Here is a 23,505-nt window from a genome sequence, read left to right as displayed (position 1 = left end):
GTGCCTTTCAGCCCCAGCCCTGGGAACTACACTTTAATGAGTCTTGTGGCTCTTCTCTGAACCTTCTCCGACCAAGTCAACATCCTTTTCAAACAATGGACTCCAATGCTCCCCAGACCCACCACCAGGGGGCAATTGTCCAGGACCCAGGTGATTTAAAGGGGGTCAGGGCCCCCAGCTCGCAGCACAAAGAGGCTATGGCTGGCTTCCCATCTGCCCTCATTCCACACTGCTCCCAGAAACTCTATCTTAATGCCTCTTCCCTCTAGGGACCTGAGATCCTTGCTGTCATGGTGCTGTGAAGATCCTTTGCACACACACACATATCCTAGCACTGGAAGAGACCTCAGGAAGTCATTAAGTCCAGTCCCCTGCCTTCTTGGCGGGACCAAGCACCAGCCCTTTCTTTCTTTTTAAATCTATTTGCCCTAAATGGCTCCCTCAAGGACAGAGCTCACAACCCTGGGTTTAGTAGGCCAATGCTCAAACCAATGAGATTGTTCTTGGTGCTTCAGTTCACTCATTCTTTCCATTAAACTTCTTCCAGCTCCTTTTCTGAACAGTTCTAAAGCCTCCACGGGCTGCAGCCGCAATGTGAAATTTTATAAATGAACAACCCTGACATCAGAGAGGTTCCTTCACAGCGTCCATGGAAATTCATTCAGATTTGGTTAAATTTTGAACTAACAAAAACAATCCCAGCTGTGTTCTCCTCAGCAGAGCTTAAATGCATGTTTCTTAAAAAAAAAAAAAAGTCTGAATCTCATGGCACCAGGAACTTTAAATACTTTAAGTTTGGAGAAGTTGTAAGTAATTGACAACAGATCAAATAAAAGAAAATGTCCAGGAATCTCAGTTTTAGGTATCATTTCATGCACCACCTATAGGCTATGGTTACATTCCAGTGCTCTGTCAACAGAAGTCACTGTTGGAAGAGATTTCCCAACAATGCTTCTGTTGACATAGTCCGGCCACACACATAAGCCAATCAGGAGAGTACTCTGCTCTGTCGACAAAGCAGCTGGACTGCTTGGCTGCTTTCTCGACAAAACAGGCACCTGGAAACACAGCAGAAAGGGCTGCCCATTGTTCTGGATGCCTGTCTCTCGAGAGATGGCCACCCAGAATGGCCACAGAGCTTTTTTGTCGGCAGAATCTGTTGACAGCAGTGTTACGCCTCCAAACTTTGAGGCAGAATGCTGCTGGTGAATGCTGTGTTTTGTCCAGGTACTGTCAACAAATCCCATTTTGTGTGTTCACGCTCCATGGGTTTTGTCAACAAAACTGGGATTTTGACAGCAAAATTCGCAAGTGTAACCATAGCCATAATGTGCATCTAATTATAGCAAAGCATTTGATTTTCATTGAAAAAAGTGATACATTTGAAGCTAATACATGAAAAATTGTAATGTGAACTCAACTTATATGCAGTTAGGCCTAGACAACAACAAAGTCTGATCGATGTTTTGACCAGTGCAGTAACAGCTTACATTGTTATTTTGAATGGTTAGGCATTTAAAAAATTATAATATCATCCTACTGTTTTACAAATGAAATGTAGAGGGTATCCTGCTACAAGTAGAGCACCATGTAGAATGGTTTATCTAACTATAGATGTAATTGTTATAAACATTATGGCCACGTCTACAGTAGCCAAAAACTTCAAAATTGCCACGCAAATGGCCATTTTGAAGTTTACTAATGAAGCGCTGAAATACATATTCAGCACTTCATTAGCATGCGGGCAGCTGCAGCACTTCTAAATTGATGCAGCTCGCCGCCGCGTGGCTCGTCCAGACGGGGCTCCTTTTCGAAAGGACCCTGGATCCTGCGAAGTCCCCTTATTCCTATGAGCAGATAGGAATAAGGGGACTTCGAAGTAGCCGGTGTCCTTTTGAAAAGGAGCCCCGTCTGGATTAGCCACGCAGCGGCGAGCTGCATCAATTTCGAAGTGTCACAGCTGCCCGCATGCTAATGAGGTGCTGAATATGTATTTCAGCGCTTCATTAGTAAACTTCGAAATGGCCTTTTTCATGGCCATTTCGAAGTTTTTGGCTAGTGTAGATGTAGCCTTAAAAGTAACAAATTAATCAACTAGTTTTATGTTGCTGCATGTAGAGCTATGAAACAGGCAGAATCATCAAGGAATGTGAAAGGACTTTACACAAAGAATCTCTCCTGCCTTCACAATAAATATTTCTTCCAACATCTCAAATGGCTGACACAGGAATTACCACATGGGGAAGGAAGCAGAGTCAAGTCAAGCTGCCCAAACACCACACCACAGGGAGACCAGCAGAAAGGGGCCTGGAGAAGTAAGCGGATGATCAGAGGTAAACGAGCAAGTGTTCGTTGTATGTTCCAAGACATTTTACGCAAACCTCAGTGGCCTAACATGTCTTACACAAGCTGGGATGGCACAAAGACAGGGAATTTTGCACAAGGTTGCAAGAATTTCAATATCCAAATCCTGGTTGGGCATTCACAATGTTTTCAGATGCAGGGGTCTCTTTCTGATTAGCCCACAGCAGCTTTGCCATGAAGAATTCAAACCTTAGGAATTCAAACAAACAAAAACAAAAACCCCAGGCTGTTCTGTTTATAGTGTTCACTGCCAGGGGCTCAAATATCTGGATGAGAGAGACAGAGAGCAGGACTGTCATCATCGGACTCCTGAAATCACTCCCTGTCTGCTAAGTCCCAAAAGTCACTTCCTGAAAACCATCCCATTCACTCACCCCTTAAAGTCCCATCTATGGAGGAGGCTGTGAACCAGAAAGAGAATAAGAACCCAGATGCTGTAATCTCAAGAAATTACCCAGGGCTACTGTGCTACTGTGAGGCTGAAGTAGATAACACACCTTCATGCCTGTTTTAATGGATAAGTAGCAATAATACATGTGCTTTACTTAACACAAATTAAAATACGCTTATTTTAAAGCTACATGAGTTAAGCTGTCTCCAGGATAATGCCAGTCATTGTAATTGTGTTTCTCCCAAAGTCCTAGTTATTTGCACGCACAATGTGTCTCCCTGGAATGCTGTGTTAGTTAATCACCCAGGCTATGGCAACACTATCGTTGCTATAGTATAGTATCTACATTACAGTAGATACACTTCTGTCCCGAAATAGCAACCCCGTGGGTAAACACCACACTCAAAATAGCAGCACTATTTCGAGCATGGCATTCTGGTTCCAGCACCTCTTGTCATATGAGGGGCAGCAAACACTTCAAAACAGCCACTTGGTGTGGATGGCACCAAGTTTGAAGTAAGTTAATTGGAAGTAAATTATACAATTTGTGTTGTGCAAATTGTCTAAGTTATTTTGAGTAATTGCTACATTGTAGCCATAGCCCCAGGGTAGAGCCACACAGAAAAGTTATTTTGGAAAAAACGGCTACTATACCAAAATAAGGTTGCGACTGTTGACAGCAAAACCGCTATTTTGAAAGAATTTCGAAATAGCAAACATCTTATTTCAAAGTCTGTAAACCTTATTCTACAAGCAATAACCCCTATTGCAAAAGAGATCTTTTGACATAGGGGCTATAAAAACTATTTCAAAATAAGATATTCTGGAATAGTTTATTCCAAAATAACGCAGCTGTGTAGAAATGGTATTTTGGATTAGAGCTCCCAGGAAGCTCGAACCTAAAATAGACTCTATTTTTGTGGACACTCTGTTTTGGAATAAGTTTTGCTTATCTTGGGGCTTCCCTATAGTATGGACACATTATTCTGGAAAAGTTTATTTTAGAATAATAACTCCAAAATAAACTATTCCAGAATAACTGCAGTGTAGACACAATCCCAGACAAACAAATTGGAAAGAAGAGTGTTTCCAAAAATGGGGCTTCTTTTCTAAGGAACCCCATCTACAGGGCTATTTTACATTTCAAAAGCAGCACTTTTGATGCAGCGGGTGGCTGTCATTAAGCAAATGAGGTGCTAAATATTCATATCAGAGCCATATTAGCATTTTCAATCCGCTGCATTTACATACCCCTTCTGAAAGGGAGGGATAGTGAAGACACAGCCCCACTGACTAACATCCAGATGATGCGAACTGCACGTTGGGGGATTTCTGGAGTTGGATAGGAGGAAAGAGAGAAAAAGGAGAGAAGGATAAGTGGCAACTTAGGAGAGGTAAGAAAAGCTGAAGAAGAGAAAGAAAAAGAGCAAACAAGAAGGAAGGAAACTGATGAAGGGGTTAAGGTGGACTGTGAAAGAAGAAGGGCTCAAGCAGAAAAAGGACAAAGGGCGACAGGGCAGGAGTTAGGGGGAAGAGAATGGCTTAAGAAGGAGGCAGACAAAGGGAGGCAGCGAGGGAAGAAGTGGCTTTCGAAAACAGGGTCCTTTGGAAAGGTCCCCGTCTACATGGGCAGCATGCCTTTTTGAAAGCGGCACTTTTGAATCGAACGCAGCCACTATTATGCTAATGAGACACTGCATATTCATGGCAGCACCTCATTAGCATCTGGTGAAATCCCTCATTACCAGCCTCTCCAAAAGGAGGGGCTAGTGTAGACACGACCTTCCCGGTGCTCTGCCGCCTCTGGAGCTACCCCACCAGCTCGGAGCGGTAGCAGCACCAAATAATGGGGGAGTGGGATGGCAACATGTGGCTGCAGAACTTCCACGTGCGCCAGCAGACCTGTCTGGAGCTCTGCCAGTGGCTCACTTCCGCACTGAGGCACCAGGACACCCAGATGTGATGTGCCCTCACCATCAACAAGAGGGTCGCTACAGCTGTCTGGAAGCTGGCCACTCCAGACAGCTACCGCTTGGTGGGCCACCAGTTTGGCATGGGCAAGGCCGCAGTGGGGGCTGTTGTCATGAAGGTAAGGAGGCCTGAGCACGCACACACCGGGCGAGTGGGGGGCTGGGATACGGGGAGTGCCTGGGAGGAGGTGCCCAGGAGAGATGCCCCGGGGGTGGCCAGGGCACCCTGCACACCCTCATGGTTGCTCATGTCCCCTCCCCACAGGTGGTCAGTGCACTGAACGCCCTGATCCTCCACAGAGTCATCTGCATCAAGAACCTGGACGTGGATGTCGCGGGCTTTACTGCCATGAGGTATCCAAACTGCTTCAGGACCCTGGACTGGACCCATATCCTTATCCACACCCCAGACCACAGCGCCCCACCACCTTGTCTGTGGTCCTCAGGGCAGCTGGCTGGGAGCCAGGAGGACCAGCAGGTAGGGTCAGGATGCCGCCCCCACACAGTCTTCTGCCCCTGTGAGCACCAGTCCTGGGGGGCTTGCAGGTTCAGTGGCAGGTGGGGCAGCAGGCAGGGCGGCAGGGGAGGTGGTGGGAGGAAGGAGCTGGGCCACAACCTCCCAGAATGACCTGGCGATGTCCCTGAACACCTCCATGAAGACCTGCCACGCTTCCCAGCACCAGGCAGCCTCCGTTTGGTCTTGGCGGATCATCTTCTTGGCTACCTCCAACAGAGAGTCATCAAGAGCTGGAGGTCCCCAGTGGCTGTCCCCTGGGTCTGGCGGGGGTAAGCCCATCCCAGCACTGCCAATGTCCTCAGGCGCTGGCGGTCCCTGGACCCCGGGGGGTTCTCCAGGATGACAGATGGCGCCTGGCTGTCCAGGGCCTCAGGTGGTGAGGCTGCGGAAATGGGGACGGAGAGAGAAGAAGGCCGTTAGTACTAAGCCCAGGCCCATGGCCCACGCACCACATCCCCCCATGGGTGCCGGGTCCCTGTCCCCAGTCCCCCGTCTGTGTGCTCGGTGTTCCTGTGGGTGGCCCCATTGTGTGGTTGCCCCCCTCTCCCCCAGGTTAGGCCATGGCACTGTCCATGAGAGCAGGTGCTGACGGGCCCTAGCAGCCATGCCACTGTCCCAGGGCCATGCTGTGACTGGGTCGTGGGTGGCTGGGGTCTGCTGGGAGTGTGGGGTCCCTCGGTCATGTCTGGTGCCCACACCCTGTGGCCCAGAGGTGTGTGCCCTGTGGGGTACGTACCTGATGGTCCACTGCCATGGTCAGGTGATGCCCGTCGGCCAGACGCCTGACTGGATCTCCTGGATGGGAGGTCAATGAGGAGCTCTCCCTCCTCACTGGTGGAACCCTCCTCAGGGGTCCCAAGGGCTGTCTCCTCTGGTGGCCCCTGGGATGCAGGGCTGGCCTTTGGGCTGGACTCCAACTCCAAGGCCTGCTGGGGCTCTTTGGCCATGGTGTCAAGGGTGGCCGTGGGGAAAGGAAGTGTCCCAGGGCCAGGATGCTTCTGAAGTCCCTGTAATAGGGGCAAGTGGTGGGGGCAGCCCCAGACCAGCTGGCCAGGTCCTGGGCCTGGGCGTAATCCTGCTCATCTCCTCTACTTTGCTCCAGATGTGATCCAGAGTGTGGGCAGGGTGACCCCGGGTGGTCAGGCTCTGGGCCAGATGGGTGACTGCTTCTGCATTCCACTGCTTACTCCTGATTACATGGAGCACCTCCTCCTTGCCCCAGAGCCCCAGCAGGTCTTGGAGCTCAGCGTCCATCCAGGAGGGGCCCCAACACTTCATACCCCACCGGCTGGATGCCTGGGAGCCCTGGGTCCCCTGTGGTGGGAGCCCTGGGGGAGATCAGGGGGCTGGCTGGCTGCCATGGGTGGAGGGTGGGCAGCTCAGGGTGTCGTGGAGGGCGTGCAGGGTGAGCACGTGTGGGTGCTCTTGCCTGCACACTCTCAGCTTCCTGCCACAGGAAGTCCAGGTCTGTGGGGCTTTAAGGGCTGCTGCATGTGATGATCATACAGCCCCACAGTGGCTGGACAGCACATCTCAACCCCATAGCTGATTGCCACCATGGAGGACCTCGTTATTTCAAAGAAGCGGGATGCAGATCATCTACACATTCCTTACTTCGACATTCAACGTCACAATAGAGCGCAATTCCCATCTTCTGATAGGAATATCGATTTCAAAGTCGCGCCATCTAACATCGATTTCAACTTGAAGTAACGTGCGGTGTGTGTAGACGCAATGTATACTAGTTTGAAGTTGTGCAGGCTACTTCAAAGAAGCCACCTAGTGTAGACGCAGCCACTGTGTAATAGTTTTCTGGTATGTATTTCAGCTCAGTAAACAGATTTCCATGAAATGTCAAAAATACATACGCACCTAAGGAAGTGAAGAAACAGGTTGATGGAGCCAGATGGGTAGCCAGAAGCCACCTGCTACAAGACAGGCCTCGCAAGGAAAACAAGAAACACCACTGGCCATCACATACAGCCCCCAGCTAAGGCCTCTCCAATGCATCATCAGGGATCTGCAACCCATCCTGGACAATGATCCTTCACTCTCACAGACCTTGGAAGGCAGGTTTGTTGTCACCTACAGACAGCCTGCCAACCTTAAACAAATTCTCACCAGCAACTATAGACCACAACACAATAGCTCTAAACCTGGAACCAATCCCTGCAACAAACCTTGCTGCCAACTCTGCTCACATATCTATACCACTGACATCATCACAGGACCTCAACCACACCATAAGGAGCTCTTTACCTGCACATCTACTAATATAATATATGCCATCATATGCCAGCAATGCCCCACTGCAATCTATATTGGCCAAACTGGACAGCCTGTATGTAAAAGAATAAATGGACGTATATCAGACATCAGGAATGGTAATATACAAAAACCTGTAGAAGAACATTTCAACCTCCCTGGACACTCAGTAACAGATGTAAAAGTAGCAGTCCTAAAACAAAGACATTTCAAAAATTAAATGGAGAGAGAAATCTCTGAGCTGCAATTTATTTGCAAATTTGACTCTATCAAACAAAGATTAAACACAGACTAGGAGTGGCTGTGGGCCCCTTACAAAAGCAGCTTCTCTGCTTTGGGTGTTAACACCTCCACATTAGATTCTGATGATGGGCCACATCCCCCCTGATTTATCTGACTTGTTTTTTCCTCTTTTGATACATACTACTGATAATGGGCTATTTCCACCCTGACTGAATAGACCTAGTCAGCCCCGGCCCTCCCTTTTACTGGGACCCCACTCTTTAAATACCTCTCTGAAACACCCCCCCTCCCCACTGCTCATTCATCTGATGAAGTGGGTCTTTGCCTACAAAAGTTTATGCTCCAAAGTATCTGTTAGTCTATAAGATGCCACAGTACTTCTTGTTCCACTTTATTAGTAATCCACCAAGCAAATGAGTCCAGTAGTTTTAGGTTGCAGAGTGATGAGCTATGAAATACATACAGACTCATCAAGGTATGTGAAAGGACTTTACCTATAGAATCTCTCCTGACAAGAAGAAAGATGTTTCTTCAAGCAGCTTAATGTGATGGCAAAGAAACTTCCACTTGTGGAAGGACATTGAGAGGTTTCAAACTGACCAAGAGCAGAGAGGGACGGAGTCCTAGGAAGAGTGGCCTGAGGAAGTACTGCTGGTCAGAGGAGTTCGTTATTTGTCCCAAGACGTTTTGCACAAACTTCTATGGCTTGACATGTCTTGCACAAGCTGGGATGGCACAATATGTTTGCACAAAGTCCATGGAGTTTTCCACAGCCAGAGTTGCAAGAATTCCAACCCCCAAACTGTGGTTGCACATTTCAAATCCTCCTAGAAGAAGAGGGTCACATTCTGATTGGCCCTCGGCTTCTTTGCTAAGAAGAAACCAAGCCTTCAGCAACTGTATGAAACAGGCAGTTCTGTTCTGTTCTGCTCAAAGCTTCACTCTCTCAGGTGGGACTGTCGTTACCTAGCGAGTGGGACTGTCGTCACCTGGCTAAGGAGAGCGCCCCGTGTCTGGTAACCACTAAAGTCACTCTTCTGATCATCCCCCTATTAACTCTCCTTTTAAAGTCCTATCTAGGCAGACAGCTGCAAAACCCTGAAAGAGAACAAGCACTGAATGAACTACCTGAATGAATTTCCTAGCAACCACTCAGGACTACTGGGAGGCGGCGCTGGCGAACTCACTATCATGCCAATTTAAATGGATAAGTAGCAAAACTGCACACATTTTCTTTACCCCAATGAAAAGTTGGTTATTTTAAAGGTAATTGAGGTAAATCCATCTGCAGAATCACTCCAGTTATCCACATTCCCTTTTTCCAGAAACCGCAGCTATTGGAATGCATGTTGTGTCTCCCAGGCAGAGCTGTGTTAAGCACCCACTGGCTAAGTAGTACTAAGGCAGGGAGAGCTGCAGGTTGGGAGGACTTCTGGGGTTGGGGATGAGGCCAGTGAGAAGAGGGGGGAAGAAAGAGAGAGAAGCTGGGGAGGAGAGCAAACAAGCAAGACCGAAATTGGTGAAGGGGTTAAGGTGAGGGCTGAATGGAAAGGGAGTTGGGGGAGAAAGGACAGTGGAAGAAAAGAGAAGAGTTAAAGGAAGGGAACAAGGCAGGAGTGAGGGGAATGGGAGGAGGGTGTAGGCTAGAAAAGGGACCAGCCAAGTGAGGAGAGAACGCAATGCTAGGGTATGTTCTGCCAGCACCCGTACAAAGAGCGAAGGGCAGGGTGGGCTGGTTCCCCGGCTGTCAGTGCTGAGGAGCCCTCATGCAGAGCCGAGGCAGCGCCTCTCTCCCGCAGTTCCTTTTCTTCTCCTTCCCTCTTTCCTCCCACTTTTGTCTCCTCCACCCTTATCTCTGCTCTCCTTGGGCTCTGTCGACACCCTGCTGGGACCCACGTCACATGAAGGATGGCTTAGATTTGCCCTTCTTGTTCCTTCTGCCCTGGGCTTCTAGAGCTAAATTTCCTCATTTCACTTCAGCCAAACTCCCTGTTATCTGAAAGTTTCCAACCTTTGGGCCAGGAGGGTGAACATGAGATATGTACTTGTTCTGGTTGAGCCTCTCTAGTCCAACACCCTCAGCACCTGACCGGTGCCTGACGAGAGAATTTGCCACACCATAGGAGACCAATATTGTCTAGCTGCATTACCAACCCTTCTGCTGCTTAGTGGGCTCACAGCAGACACTCAGGGGTAAATTACAGCAAAATAACAACACAGAACACTGAGATCCTGGACTGATGGCTGTAAACAAATTTTAGGGGAGCTTGGGAAATGTGGTCAAACCCATAAGTGGTCATCCAGATAACTAAAATCAGGATGGATTATGGATGGTGCTGGACGAGAGAGTGCCGGACTAGAGAGGTTCAGCCTGTATTTCACAGACAAACTAAAGCTGAGTTGTCTAGAAATTAGGGTGATTCCATATGTGATTGTAAATGTTGAGGTTGAGAAATATTTGTAAAAGGAAATACTTGGTGCAGCAAAGGTTATCTGAGAGAAACCCTGCATGGTTCAGAGTGTACCCATTTTTGTGGTTGAGAGAAATTGACAGTGTCTTACCCAAAAAGAGGAAGAAGTTTTGGATTGCCTGATTATTGTAACCACTATCAGAATATTTAGCTAACATCATCTAAGGGTCCAAAATACTGATAACATTTCAGAGAAGCTGGAATACTTTACATCATTATCTGTCTAGGGTTTAGTGTGTGATAAGTAATTGAATTATCATTCTTAGAATTTAAGTAACTTGTAACATGTTGGTACAAAAGTCACTTGTGCAGCATTGTACATAACTTGAGTAAAAATTAACTAAGAAAAGTGACTATAATCTGACCTAGAATGATCCGATGTGTTTTATTATCTCTTAATAAATTGTAACATCACATGAGGAATTTGTTTTTATAAACTTCATAAACATGAGCAGCCAACAACCTTTATTTTGCTCTCTGTATTTTCGTAATTGTGCTAAATTCTATACTGGCTAATAAAATACATTCCTTATGTGATAACTCTCCCATCTGTACTTTGACTAAGGAGAATGAGATTATCATGAGAAACCTAATTTAGGAGGATGGTTAATGACAATTACTTACAAAACATCTGTTTTAAAAATATATATTGCCTCACATTATTGTATTTCTCTAGTTTTCCTATGGCTCTATATTGATAACTATCACTAGTAATGGATCCAGAATTCAAAAAAGAACTGGATAAATTCATGGACAATGGATCCACCAATGGCTATTTGCCAGTATGGGGAGAGATGGGCCGTGTCTACACGTGCCCCAAACTTCGAAATGGCCACGCAAATGGCCATTTCGAAGTTTACTAATGAAGCGCTGAAATGCATATGGAGCTGTATGCTTAGGAATGGCCAGGGGGACTCAAAGAAACTAGAGAAGTTGATGATATGGGCAGCAATGCTCATAATGTTCTTAACTCTGCAGCTAGAGAGTCAGGGTGCCTATATAATTAACTCACTCACTTGTTTGCTCAGAGGCTGTCATTGTATGTGCAGAGAAACTAACCCTGTGATAAACTTCAGGCCTGGAAGATGTTTACGATGACTTCCACCAGTCTCAGTGAATGAGGAATGCCTGTTGTCCAAGAATCGCTGCTCATTTACCCTGCTCTACAGAAGGGTGATTAAGATGCTTTTTCTCATTATGCAGAATTCTCCCAGGCTTGGGGCTCCAGGAGACGATGCAGACATGCTGGCGGTATCTGTTTCAGTGGACCATGTCCTGAAAATTATAGATTCATTAGCATATGCTCTCAAAAGTACAGCTGCTGTCAATGGTAAGTTCAATGTTGCATGAGGGAAACATTGCTGTGTGAACAGAAATATTTGTTCCTGTCTAATAGCCAAGCTGTAGTTTAATGCTGTTGCAGGCTCAGGGTTTGTATCACAGTCCAGCGGCAAATCACAACGAAAGCTTAAGCCACTTTTGGGCTGCCCACATGTTAGGTCACCAATGGCTGCTCTTACTTATGACTGCCTTACCCATGTTTCCCAATTGCTAATCCACAGCCTGGAGCAGCCCACAGTCCTCACAGTTCTCAGTGTTACGGGACTTGCCCCCATAGACCTGATAGCCTCCAGTAATGTCTCCAGCATGACCACAGCTCCTGTGCTTGCAACCCAGACAGCACAGACCTATTATGGCAACCATGTGTTCCCCATGCTTTGGCAGAATTCTGCCCCAGACCATTTTGATGCTTTTACAGCCTCCATGTGCTGCCAAAGCTTCATATATGGGCAGAATTTGGAGCCCAAACACACCATTGTCTACACTGCTTGTAAGGTTAGAATAGAGAAATCTAGCCAGAAAAAAAAGTCTGCAAGAGACAGTGCAGGGACTGTGTCCACCCTACCAGTCAGAAGGACCAGTGAAGGCAACAATCAGAAATAAAACATAATCTACAATAAATGTGAAACATGGGAAATAGGTAGCAATCAATCTAAATTAGAAGTGATGAAGTGTTGCAAGATGATAAGAGAAGCTAAGGATATTAGAGAAGACTCCATGGCTGGCTGGGCTCAGGACAAGAAGGACTTTTTTTGAATATATAAAGAAGAAAAGAAATCTGTATGCTATGGGCCCACTCCTAGAGGATGGTGAACTTGTTAATAAGGAGTCATAAAAAGCAGAAATGTTCAATACATAGTCCACTTAAGTATTTGGAAAGACAGTTTATCTTATAGAAGGATCATGAACTACTACTAGGCCATTAGGTTCTAAGGTATAGGTTAAACAGCATCTGTTAGGACTAGATAGCTTTAAATCAGCAGGCCTGGATAACTTGCATTGCAAAGTCCTAAAATAGTTGAGTGAGGAGGTCTCTGGTCCACTGATTATTTTTAATAAATTATGGAGTATTAAGAAAATTTCAGAAGAGTATGCCTGTTACGCCAACAATCAGAAAAGGTGGGCCGTGTAACTCTAGGCCTCTTAGCCTGACATCAATCCCAGGAAAGCTGACTCGATCAATAAAGAAGTAAAGATTAGAAATACAGTTAATCCCATTCAACATGGCTGGGGCACTAGTTCATGTTAAATGGATAGTTCAGTGGTTTGAGCATTAGCCTGCTAAACCCAGGGTTGTGAGCTCAATCAGTGAGGGGGGGCCCTTTAGGGATCTGGCGCAAATAGATTATTTAAGAAACAAAAGATGGTGCTTGGTCCTGCCAAGAGGGCAGGGAACTGAACTCAATGACCCCCCAAGTTTTCTTCCGGCTCAATGTATCTGTATTTTCTTTCTTTCTACATAAATGTTTTTTTCATTTTCATGGAATAAATTTAATAAAGGTGACTATCGACGTAACATACTTAATTTATTTTAAATAGTTTGTCTTGGCACTGCACAAGATCCTGATTAAAAACCTACCACCATACAGCCTCAGGTTTTTTTTAATGTTTCAAACATGGAGACTCCTTTGTGAAGCTAATTCAGCCACATGGCAAATCTGCAGCTTGTTTTATTCCTGCTCTGCTTGTTTCAAGCAATATCCATCATAAACTATATAGCACTCCCAGGCTGGTCAAATTAGAGTTGCATCAGGTATGGCTCCCTGAGAAGCAGTTCATAGAATCATAGAACACTAGAACTGGAAGGGACCTCAAGAGGTCATTAAGTCCAGTTCCCTGCCCTCTCAACAGGACCGAGCACTGTCTAGATCACCTCCGACAGGTGTCTGTTGGGAGGGTGAGAGATTTTTCCCACCTAGGAAAGAAACAGATGCATGTTGAGGAAAGGTCGTGTGAAACTGGGAGCCCCTTGGGCTTGTAGGAACTAAGCTTGAGGTGACCAGGCTAAGCAGCTGCAGGGTGGCTCTCTAGACTGATTCAATTTGCATGCAGAAAGATCTGTGCCAACACCTGGCCAGGCTGCTAGCATGGAATTGCCAGAGTTCACAACTAACAGAAACAGAATTTCCCATCATTCTTGAAGAGTGAATTATTCATCACCTAAATAATTATCCTCCATTTTAGCATTAGCTGTGTCCCAGGTGTTTTTAATAAAACAATGTACTTCAATGTGAACCGTGTTTTTCTCCAGTGAAGTTTTTACAGGCAGCCAATTAACCTGTTCAGAGTCATAGGACTATTCCCACTTGAACTCTGTACCAGCACAGTAACAGAGAGGGAGCCATGTTAGTCTGTTCTGTACCAGCATGTCACAGTAGGGAAAATGAATTTCCAGTGATGGAGTTCACCAGGAACCTCTTCGCCCACCACAGAGTGACTGAGCAATTCCTCCTGTGATGTTTGATTTAAAATCAAACATCCTATTAGCCCTGTTCAGTGGCAAACACCACAAAAACTGATTCTCTTTTCTTTGTATACGCGACAGTTTAACTGATTGTCCAGTCAGGATCTGTGGGAATTTGGCAGATGGCTACTTGCTTCTAAAATCATCAGATCCTGTTTCAATGGAAGGTTAAGGTGCTGTTTATATGACCTGTAAAGAACTTTGTGACCTGGTGAAATTCCTGCATGCCCCCCATATAAAAATGTGTTACTTTTCCTTTTAATAAAAGCGAGGTGGTTTGAGATAATTGTTCTGAAGTGTGTGTGTGTGTTGGTGGGAGGCTCGGCGACTGTTTTGATCATGCCTCTCCTTTAGAAATCCCCAGCTAGCTTATTTTTTACAATTAAAAAGACAATAGCCTAAAAAGGTCCCTATTGCATGTTTTTTCAACACCTGGATGTTTGCAGGTGATGGCCCATACATCTCTGTCGGTTCCAGTAAGATCCTAATGGTGGATCTTTGTTGCTTACAATTGTTACAAATCCTTTCAGTTGGTGGTTTCAGCCAGTGCTTGACTTTACAGTGTGTAACATCCACAGTGGAGCTCCATGACCCCTAGACCCCTTCCCTATACTTTGATGACTTTTTATGTATTGTCAGCATCGTGACTCCCTCTGGGTTGGCTATTAAGTTGGCAAGAAACAGAGGAAAGACAAAGGTAATTGTAAAACCACAAAAATTGTGTGAGGGGACCCAGGGCACAAATAGCCTTTCAAACTATTTTAAACTGATTATTTTTAACTGATTAGATTTCAAACAGGTGGCACCCCTTTAATTTTAAAGGGACATTTATAATTATATGTAGGTGCAAGGGCAACCTCCATGACCAATGCAGAGTTACTTAGATAGGTCTGTGGCCTATCATACCTCAGTAGTGCACCTTTACATTTTCCCCACCCACTGTCTCTTCTGTCAGTATTCCTACATCCACAGCTAAATTCTGTGTGGTTTACAACCAAAAAAGGCTATTCCTATTCCACTGAAGTGGAGTAGGCCATGTTAATTCTGTTAATGGAGTGGGCCATTCTGTTGAAGACCTGAGAATTTGTGTCCTAGAACAGAAAGAATTTAACAACAGATTAGAGGGAGCGATTTGTGAGTTAGAGTACATTTTCAAATTCCACACATTAACATGTGGCCCGAACAGAAACATCAATTACCTCACACATTACAAGGACTGCTGCCTTTCCTTTGATGCTTGTAATTATCTCGACAGGACAATTAACATCCCCCCACCTCTCACCCCCTTCCTTCAATCCTATTTGATTTGTCAGATTTTATTGCAATTTTTTATTGGCCCTCTGTACTTATAAATGTCAGTCCGTATTCGAAATGAAATTGATTTGAAGAAGTAGGTCTGTCCCACGAAAGCTCATCACCGAATAAATCATGTTGTTAGTCTTTAAAGTGCTACATTTCTGCTGCTTTGTTTTGTTGGAGTACAGACTAACATGGCTACATCTCTGTAACTATTCCTAGTTCATCCTGCTGACAAGGGGCTCTGTACTTGAGGAATAATGACTACAAACAATTGTTTTTCTGTAGATTGTTTGAGAACACTTTATTCTGATAATTCAGTATGCCCCAAGGAGCTGGCCAGGGGCAGGACATCAGAAAGGCCTGTTGCAGGACCAGAACCTGTTTGGGAAAGGTGGCGGAGAGGTGGTGACCTCACAGAGAGGCCCTGGCACCAGCCAGGCTGGACACAGATACAAGGCAGGGGCAACCTCAGAGACACCCCCGCCCCCTTTATGACTTTGTGAAGATATCTGTCTTGCTAACAATGGCTACGTCTACACGTGAAGCCAACATCAAAATAGGCTATTTCGATGAATAACGTCTACACGTCCTTCAGGGCTGGCAATGTCGATGTTCAACTTCGACGTTGCGCGGCACCACATCGAAATAGGCGCTGCGAGGGAACGTCTACACGCCAAAGTAGCACACATCGAAATAAGGGTGCCAGGCACAGCTGCAGACAGGGTCACAGGGCGGACTCAACAGCCAGCCGCTCCCTTAAAGGGCCCCTCCCAGACACAGTTGCACTAAACAACACAAGATACACAGAGCCGACAACTGGTTGCAGACCCTGTGCCTGCAGCATGGATCCCCAGCTGCCGCAGCAGCAGCCAGAAGCCCTGGGCTAAGGGCTGCTGCCCACGGTGACCATAGAGCCCCGCAGGGGCTGGGGAGAGAGCATCTCTCAACCCCCCAGCTGATGGCCGCCATGGAGGACCCGGCAATTTCGACGTTGCGGGACGCGGATCGTCTACACGTTCCCTACTTCGACGTTGAACGTCGAAGTAGGGCGCTGTGCCGATCCCCTCATGAGGTTAGCAACTTCGACGTCTCGCCGCCTAACGTCGAAGTTAACTTCGAAATAGCGCCCGACGCGTGTAGCCGCGACGGGCGCTATTTCGAAGTTAGTGCCGCTACTTCGAAGTAGCGTGCACGTGTAGACACAGCTACTATGTGCTTCCATTGGCAGCATTGATGAGACTAACACTAACGTGCCCACTTTTTTTTTAAAGGAGCAAGACGTAGGAGACCAGGAGTTGAGAGCCAATGAGGGTGGGATGCAGAGTACAGGGCAGGGAGCCAGGGGACTGGAGCTGCCAAAGCAAGTGTTGCCTGGGGCCAGTGGTGGCCCCAGGCATATGCATCATAGGCACTACTAAATTTGTAGCAAATGTAGTGGTGCCCTACACAGCTGTGTATGCCTGAGGACAGCCCTGGGTGTCAGCCTTTCTACATACAGGCCTGGAGAAATAACAAAGATCTCGGGCCACAGCCATGCATTACAGTTGATTTGTAATAGCTTTGACAGTTGCCAGGATGAGTTTAGACTTTATTTAACCCGACCCTTTTTTTTCTCTTGTGCACATGTTTGCAAGCTGTGGAGACAGCCTTTGTTGCTCACATAGGACGCTGGGATTCCTTTACCAACTCTATGGAATGTCTTGCTGCTGTTGCCATCTAGTGGTGATTTTTATGTTGGCTGCTCTCTTCTGCAGGATGATAATCCAGCCTTGGCGGGCACTTGATAATGAGCAGGACATCTTTATGTCACCCTCCTATTAAATTTGTTGTGGCAGGGACAATCCCTGCGTGTGCATCTGGGAAGTTTCCAGCATGCTGCAAAATCATAATCATCATCAGCAGCAGCAGCAGCAGCTACAGCTGACTCCTCAGATGGCATAAATCAGCATAACTCCACTGACTTCCATTTATACCACCTTAGGATCTAGCCCTAATGAGATAAAGCAGTGTTTAAAATGAAATCAAATTTAACATTTAATAGTGCAAAACAAAAATACCTGTTTTCATATTCCCAACAAATCCCTCTGGGTTTTAACTTATCTGAGGCTGTGGCTTCAGTCAGCCGTGCTGGAGAGCCACAGAGTTCAGGACGAGTTTACTGCGGAGCACATAGGGTGTCTAGTGATAGGACAAAGTATTACAGCTACTAATAACAGGGTGGAATCCATCCCTGTGCAGATTAACAGGGACGTAGCTGGTGTATAGGCCTCTGCACAGAGGTGAGCTTCCTCCCCAGCGAGCCCGGAAACCCTTTTCAAGTGTTTCGTATTATTATCATCTCTACTAAGCCAAGGTTTGGGCTGATGGTCCGAGGGACGCGGCATAAGGTTCTAACACAGCATCACAGCTGGGGGCTGATGTCACAGGGACCCCGCGGTTGGAGTTCCATGGCAGTTTGAGGCAGCAGGAACCAGCCGGGCACGCTGTGCCGTGGAGGAAGCTGTTGGCAGAAGCTTAAAGGGGCAAGGCTGTGAAAGCAATATTGTTGTGTGGCTGCTGGTGTCCATAGCAGTTCATCCTGCACTCTGGTGAGCGCCTCTTGCTGCTGGTTCCCCTGCAGGCCCCACAAGCCCTGGGACCTCATTAGGCAGGACTCAGGGTAAAGGCACAAGGAAAAGGTGAGCTGAGGCCACACAAAGAGGGGTGCATAGGAAAATCCATGAGGCATTTCTCCCAACTCAAAATCTTTCCCTTTCTAACCCTACCCACATCTTCTTCTCTCCCCCACTTCGACATCAAATGCCCCCGGCCCCTTTAAAAACCCAAAGCCTGTTTTGTTAAATGAATAAAGCAGATGTATTTGAAGGTATGAGAGGGACATATGGAACTCACACACCTCTGAGGGAGCAGTGAGACAGGAGCACCAGCTCTCATTTGGACTGATGGCTGCAGGCCAATCTGATCTTAGACGTGAGAGTTCCTCTCTTAACTGGATCTCTCACTTCTCCGTAGTGAAGACACAGGGCCTGTCACAACCTGCCATTGGGTACCACCCCTCAGACATACAAGCAGCACTCAGAGGTCAGCTTGAAGGCTGCCAAGCCTGGCCCCTGGCCAATCAACTATGCAGACTAAGTGCCAAGGCCCCTGTTACTAACGCTATGTCTACACTAGGCAAAGCAAGTCGACCACACATCCACAATTCTAGCTACAGCAATTACATAGCTAAAATCAACATATCTGTGCTCGGCTAACTTGGCTGTCCATACTGGGGAAGGTTGATGGGAAAGTTTCTCGCCACCTCCTCGAATCTTGCCACCCCTGACTTCCATATTAGATATGTGAAGTCAAACCCTGGTCTAGTGTGTTTGACTCTAGGGATGGACAGCTGATGAAAGAACTCAAATGTGAAATTGCGGAGTTATTAACAGTGGTTTGTAACCTATCCTTTAAATCCACTTTGGTACCAAATGACTGGAAGATGGCCAATATAACACCAATATTTAAAAAAGGCTCTAGAGGAGATCCTGGCAATTATAGACCGATAAGTTTAACATCAGTACCAGGTAAATTAGTAGAAACACTAGTAAAGAGTAAAATTGCAAGGCACATAGAAGAGCACGAATTGTTGGGCAAAAGTCAGCATGGTTTCTGCAGAGGGAAGTCGTGTCTGTCTAATCTATTAGAATTCTTTGAAGGGGTTAATAAACATGCGGACAAGGGGCACCCAGTGGACATAATATACCTAGATTTCCAGAAAGCCTTTGACACGGTCCCACACCAAAGGCTTTTATGTAAATTAGGTGGTCATGGGATAGGAGGAAAGGTCCTTTCATGGATCAGGAATTGGTTAAAAGACAGAAAACAAAGGGTTGGAATAAATGGTAAATTTTCACAATGGAGGGGGGTAACTAGTGGTGTTCCCCAGGGGTCAGTCCTGGGACCGATCCTGTTCAACTTGTTCATCAATGATCTAGAAAATGAGGTAAGCAGTGAGGTGGCAAAGTTTGCAGATGATACCAAGTTGTTCAGGACGGTCAAAAGCAAAAGGGATTGTGAAGAACTACAAAAAGATCTCAGCAAACTGAGTGATTGGGCAGCAAAATGGCAAATGAAATTTAATGTGGGTAAGTGTAAGGTAATGCATGTTGGAAAAAATAACCCAAATTACACGTACTACATGATGGGGTCAAATTTAGCTACGACAGATCAGGAAAGGGATCTTGGAGTTATAGTGGATAGTTCTCTGAAGACATCCACGCAGTGTGCAGCGGCAGTTAGTAAGGCAAATAGGATGTTAGGAATTATTAAAAAAGGGATCGATAATAAGACAAAAGATATCATACTTCCCCTATATAAAACTATGGTACGCCCACATCTCGAGTACTGCGTGCAGATGTGGTCTCCTCACCTCAAAAAAGATATATTGGCATTAGAAAAGGTTCAGAAAAGGGCGACTAAGATGATTAGGGGCTTGGAAAGCGTCCCATATGGGGAGAGGCTAGAGAGACTGGGACTTTTCAGTTTGGAAAAAAAGCGATTGAGGGGCGATATGATAGAGGTATATAAAATCATGAATGGTGTGGAGAAAGTGAATATAGAAAAATTATTTACCTTTTCCCATAATACAAGAACTAGGGGACACCAAATGAAATTGATGGGTAGTAGGTTCAAAACTAATAAAAGGAAATTTTTCTTCACACAGCGCACAGTCAACCTGTGGAACTCCTTGCCCGAGGAGGCTGTGAAGGCCAGGACTCTATTATCGTTTAAAAAAGAGCTTGATAAATTTTTGCAGGTCAGGTCCATAAATGGCTATTAGCCAGGGATAAAGTATGGTGCCCTAGCCTTCATAACAAGGGCAGGAGATGGATGGCAGGAGATAAATCACTTGTCTTCTGTTCTCCTTCTCTGGGGCACCTGGCATTGGCCACCGTCGGCAGATGGGATGCTGGGCTTGATGGACCTTTGGTCTGACCCAGTATGGCCGTTCTTATGTTCTTATGAGGGGTGAGGGAGCCCAGAAAGCTCAGTCCAGATTGAACAGGGCTTTAAAAATTGGCACCACCATCTTTCATTCAATGCTGAAATGAAACAGCAAGCTAGGGCAGAGTTCTTGTACCAGGCATCTTCTCAAGATGCAGAAAGCTGCACTCTAAGCCACCTGATGCCCTGGCTGGCAACAGGGTGAGGGCTAAGAAGGCATCAGTGTCATCAGATCTGCAGGTGGGAGATATAGTCACATTAAAGAGGAATAGCCAGTACCTCTTGGCCAGTCTGAAATGACCAAAAGCCTTTGTTGATGGGCACCACGTTTCAAGAAAGATATGGAGAAACTGGAGAAGGTCCAGAGAAGAGCAACAAAAATGATTCAATGTCTAGAAAACAAGAGCTATGAGAGAAGACTGAAATATTTGTGCTTGTTTAGTTTAGAAAAGAGAAAACTATGAGGGGACATAATAGCAGTTTTCAACTACTTAAAAGAGTGTTACATGGTGGAGGGATAAACATTTTTCTCCTTGGCGCCTGAGGACAGGACAAGATAAAATGGGCTTGAAGTTCAGTAAGAGAGGTTTAAGTTGGACATTAGGAAAAACTTCCTAACTGTCAAGGTGGTTAAACGCTGGAATAAATTGCCTAGGGAGGTTATGGAATATCCATCACTGGAGATATTTAGGAGCAGGTTAGACGTACATCTCTCAGGGATGCTCTAGACAGTACTTGTCCTGCCATGAGGGCAGGGACTGGAACTGAAGACCTCTCAAGATCCCTTTCAGTTCAAGTGTTCCATGATTCTATGATATTTTATGCATAATATAATGATTTTAAATGCTAACTTAATTATTGCTATTATGTATCTTGTGGTAGACGCTAGAGAATCCAGCTGAGATCAAGGCCTGTTTTGCTAAGTCCTGTACAAACTCACTGAGAAAAGCAAGGTTGCCCCCAAAGCACTTACACTCAAAAGACACAAGACAAAGCACGAGGAAGTGTAATTACCTCATTTCTCAAATGAGGTGCAGAGATTAAGGGACTGAGACAAGTTCACACAGGGACTCCTTGAAAGAGGAAATTGAATCCCTCTCTCCAATCCCATTTATCACCCAACAGACTGTCTGTTGCGTTCATTCCCTTTGAAGCACCTGGCATCAGCTACTATCAAATGATAGGATACTGGGCTAGATGGACCTTTGGTCTCACACAGTATGGCCATTCAGATATTCTCACATAGAATTTTGCTATAAACCACAAGATACCCTCTCCCCATCCTCTCCCAGAGCTGAGATAGAACCCAGGCATTCTGGTAGGGCCTCTCTCTCTTCTGCTAGCAACAAAGCAAGAATATATATTAAAATTCTTAACCTACCTGTACCTCTTAAGTGACTTGCCACAAGATGTCAGAACATGTTATTATTAGAGCTAAGTGAGTCTAATATTTATTTGACTTTCTTTTATATAGGAATTAGTTGAGACATGAGGCTTATCAGCTAATTGCTAAATTATCTGCCAGAAAACAAGAGTTTTCAAGAGCCCAAGTAGCCCTGGAACCATAGTTAAAGTTGCCTCCCGCCCCCCGCAGCCAAAATCTGAAATGGCACCCCTGGGTGGGGGAAGGGGTGTTCTCACCATTATACTTAAAATCTCCAGCTCATTCTGCCTTTTCTTCTCTTCTCCCCAGAGAGGCACCCATCCCAGCTGAACCCCAGCCATCATGAAGGGCCTTTGCATTCTTTTTCTTGTTCTTTTCTTCTTCCAAGGCGGTTCAGGTAAGCTTGGGACTGATGAAGAGAAGGGAGAAAGAGACTGAGGGTATGTCTGCACAGCAGCCTTATTTTGAAATAATGCTGCTACACACAAAAATGCATTTCAAAATAGCTCTTAGCTATATCGAAATACAGTGTCTACACACATAGAGCCTATTCCAGGATGGAGCCATTGGATGCACTCTGGCATATTTTGAAATAGGCACTATTCCCCATGGAATGAGGTTTACCAATTTTGAAATAAGACAACGGCTATTTTGAAATTATTTTGAAATAGTGGTTGCATTGTGCAGGCGCTAGGATAGTTATTTGGATATAACTTTGCTGTGTAAACCTAAGCTCATAAAATAATGCTCCATCAGAGAACTGAATCCTGATCAAACACCAACCAATAGACTTGATTCTCCACTGTCTTGCACCTTGCGCAGCCACTTACCTGTCCAAATCACGGACACAGAAGGGAGAATTCTGATCTGAGAATGTAGAGAATTCTGATTTCCTGGCTCGTTACACACAGTTTGTGGCAGTTTAAATCATTCCTCAAAGTGCCAGGTGATAGAGAATCACGCTTGTGGTGGTGCTCTTCAGCTTATGTATATTAGCTTGGCTCCATCAGCATGAAGAGAACTATACCAGTTTACCCAATGGAAGATCTGCCCTGAACTATTTTTATCACAATTTAAACCATTGGTAGATGGAAACTTGCAAGCCAGGATAGGAGAACCTGTTCAGCTAAATAGCCTTCTCCCGAGGGTCACTGTCCCACTCTTATCCTAGAGTAAGGGGTAAAAGGGGATGCTGAAGGAGGTAATTATAGGGAGATAACTCCTCGGGGAGTGGAGGTAGAAAATAACAAATAGTACACGATGGATAGATGGATTTAACCAAACACCAAATTAGTCCCTACTCCCGAGATTTCTCCAGCCTCAGTCTGCGGTGGGGGGTGGGGGAGGGATGTGTTGCAGCCCAGCCAGGCTGGAGCAGCCCCTGCCATCTGCTCCCCAGCTCCAGTTTATTACATAGCTAAAGCCAATGTACCTTAATTTGGGCTTCCCCACCATCTCTGGCAAGGGAGGTCAATGGGAGCCTGAGCTCCCATCAACTTCCCTTACTTTTAACTGGGGAGGAGTACCATGGTTGATGGCTGGGGGGGCCCTGCAAGTTCAATTTAATGCATCCCCACTAGAAGCACTAAATCAAACCCTGTAAGATCAACCATAGCAGAGCCAATCTTTTCTGTAGTGTAGATGTATCCTGACAGACCCATAATTACATGAATTGTCCAGTTTACACTTTTTTAAAATATTGGCACATTAACTTTCTTTCAGTCTCCTTCAGCTTACCCACTGTTCCAAGACTTATTGAAAATCAACATTAATGGTCCAGTGAACTCCGCAGGCAGACCTGTTAAAACTC

The 23,505-nt window shown here is 45.8% G+C and overlaps 1 protein-coding gene across 1 annotated transcript in view; it reads left to right on the top strand.

The window, feature by feature from the left end:
* Window positions 1-4,838: 4,838 nt before the first annotated feature.
* Window positions 4,839-23,505, top strand: part of XKR5 (XK related 5) — a 42,690-nt gene continuing 24,023 nt past the window's right edge. Inside the window, exons 1-2 of the mRNA XM_074989157.1 lie at window positions 4,839-4,844; window positions 4,991-5,203. Of these exons, the coding sequence (XP_074845258.1) occupies window positions 4,839-4,844; window positions 4,991-5,203 (219 nt within the window). The remainder of the gene's footprint in view (window positions 4,845-4,990; window positions 5,204-23,505) is intronic.

Source organism: Carettochelys insculpta, chromosome 3 (assembly GCF_033958435.1).
Source record: "Carettochelys insculpta isolate YL-2023 chromosome 3, ASM3395843v1, whole genome shotgun sequence".
NCBI lineage: Eukaryota > Metazoa > Chordata > Testudines > Carettochelyidae > Carettochelys > Carettochelys insculpta.
This window is presented reverse-complemented; position numbering and strand designations above follow the sequence as displayed.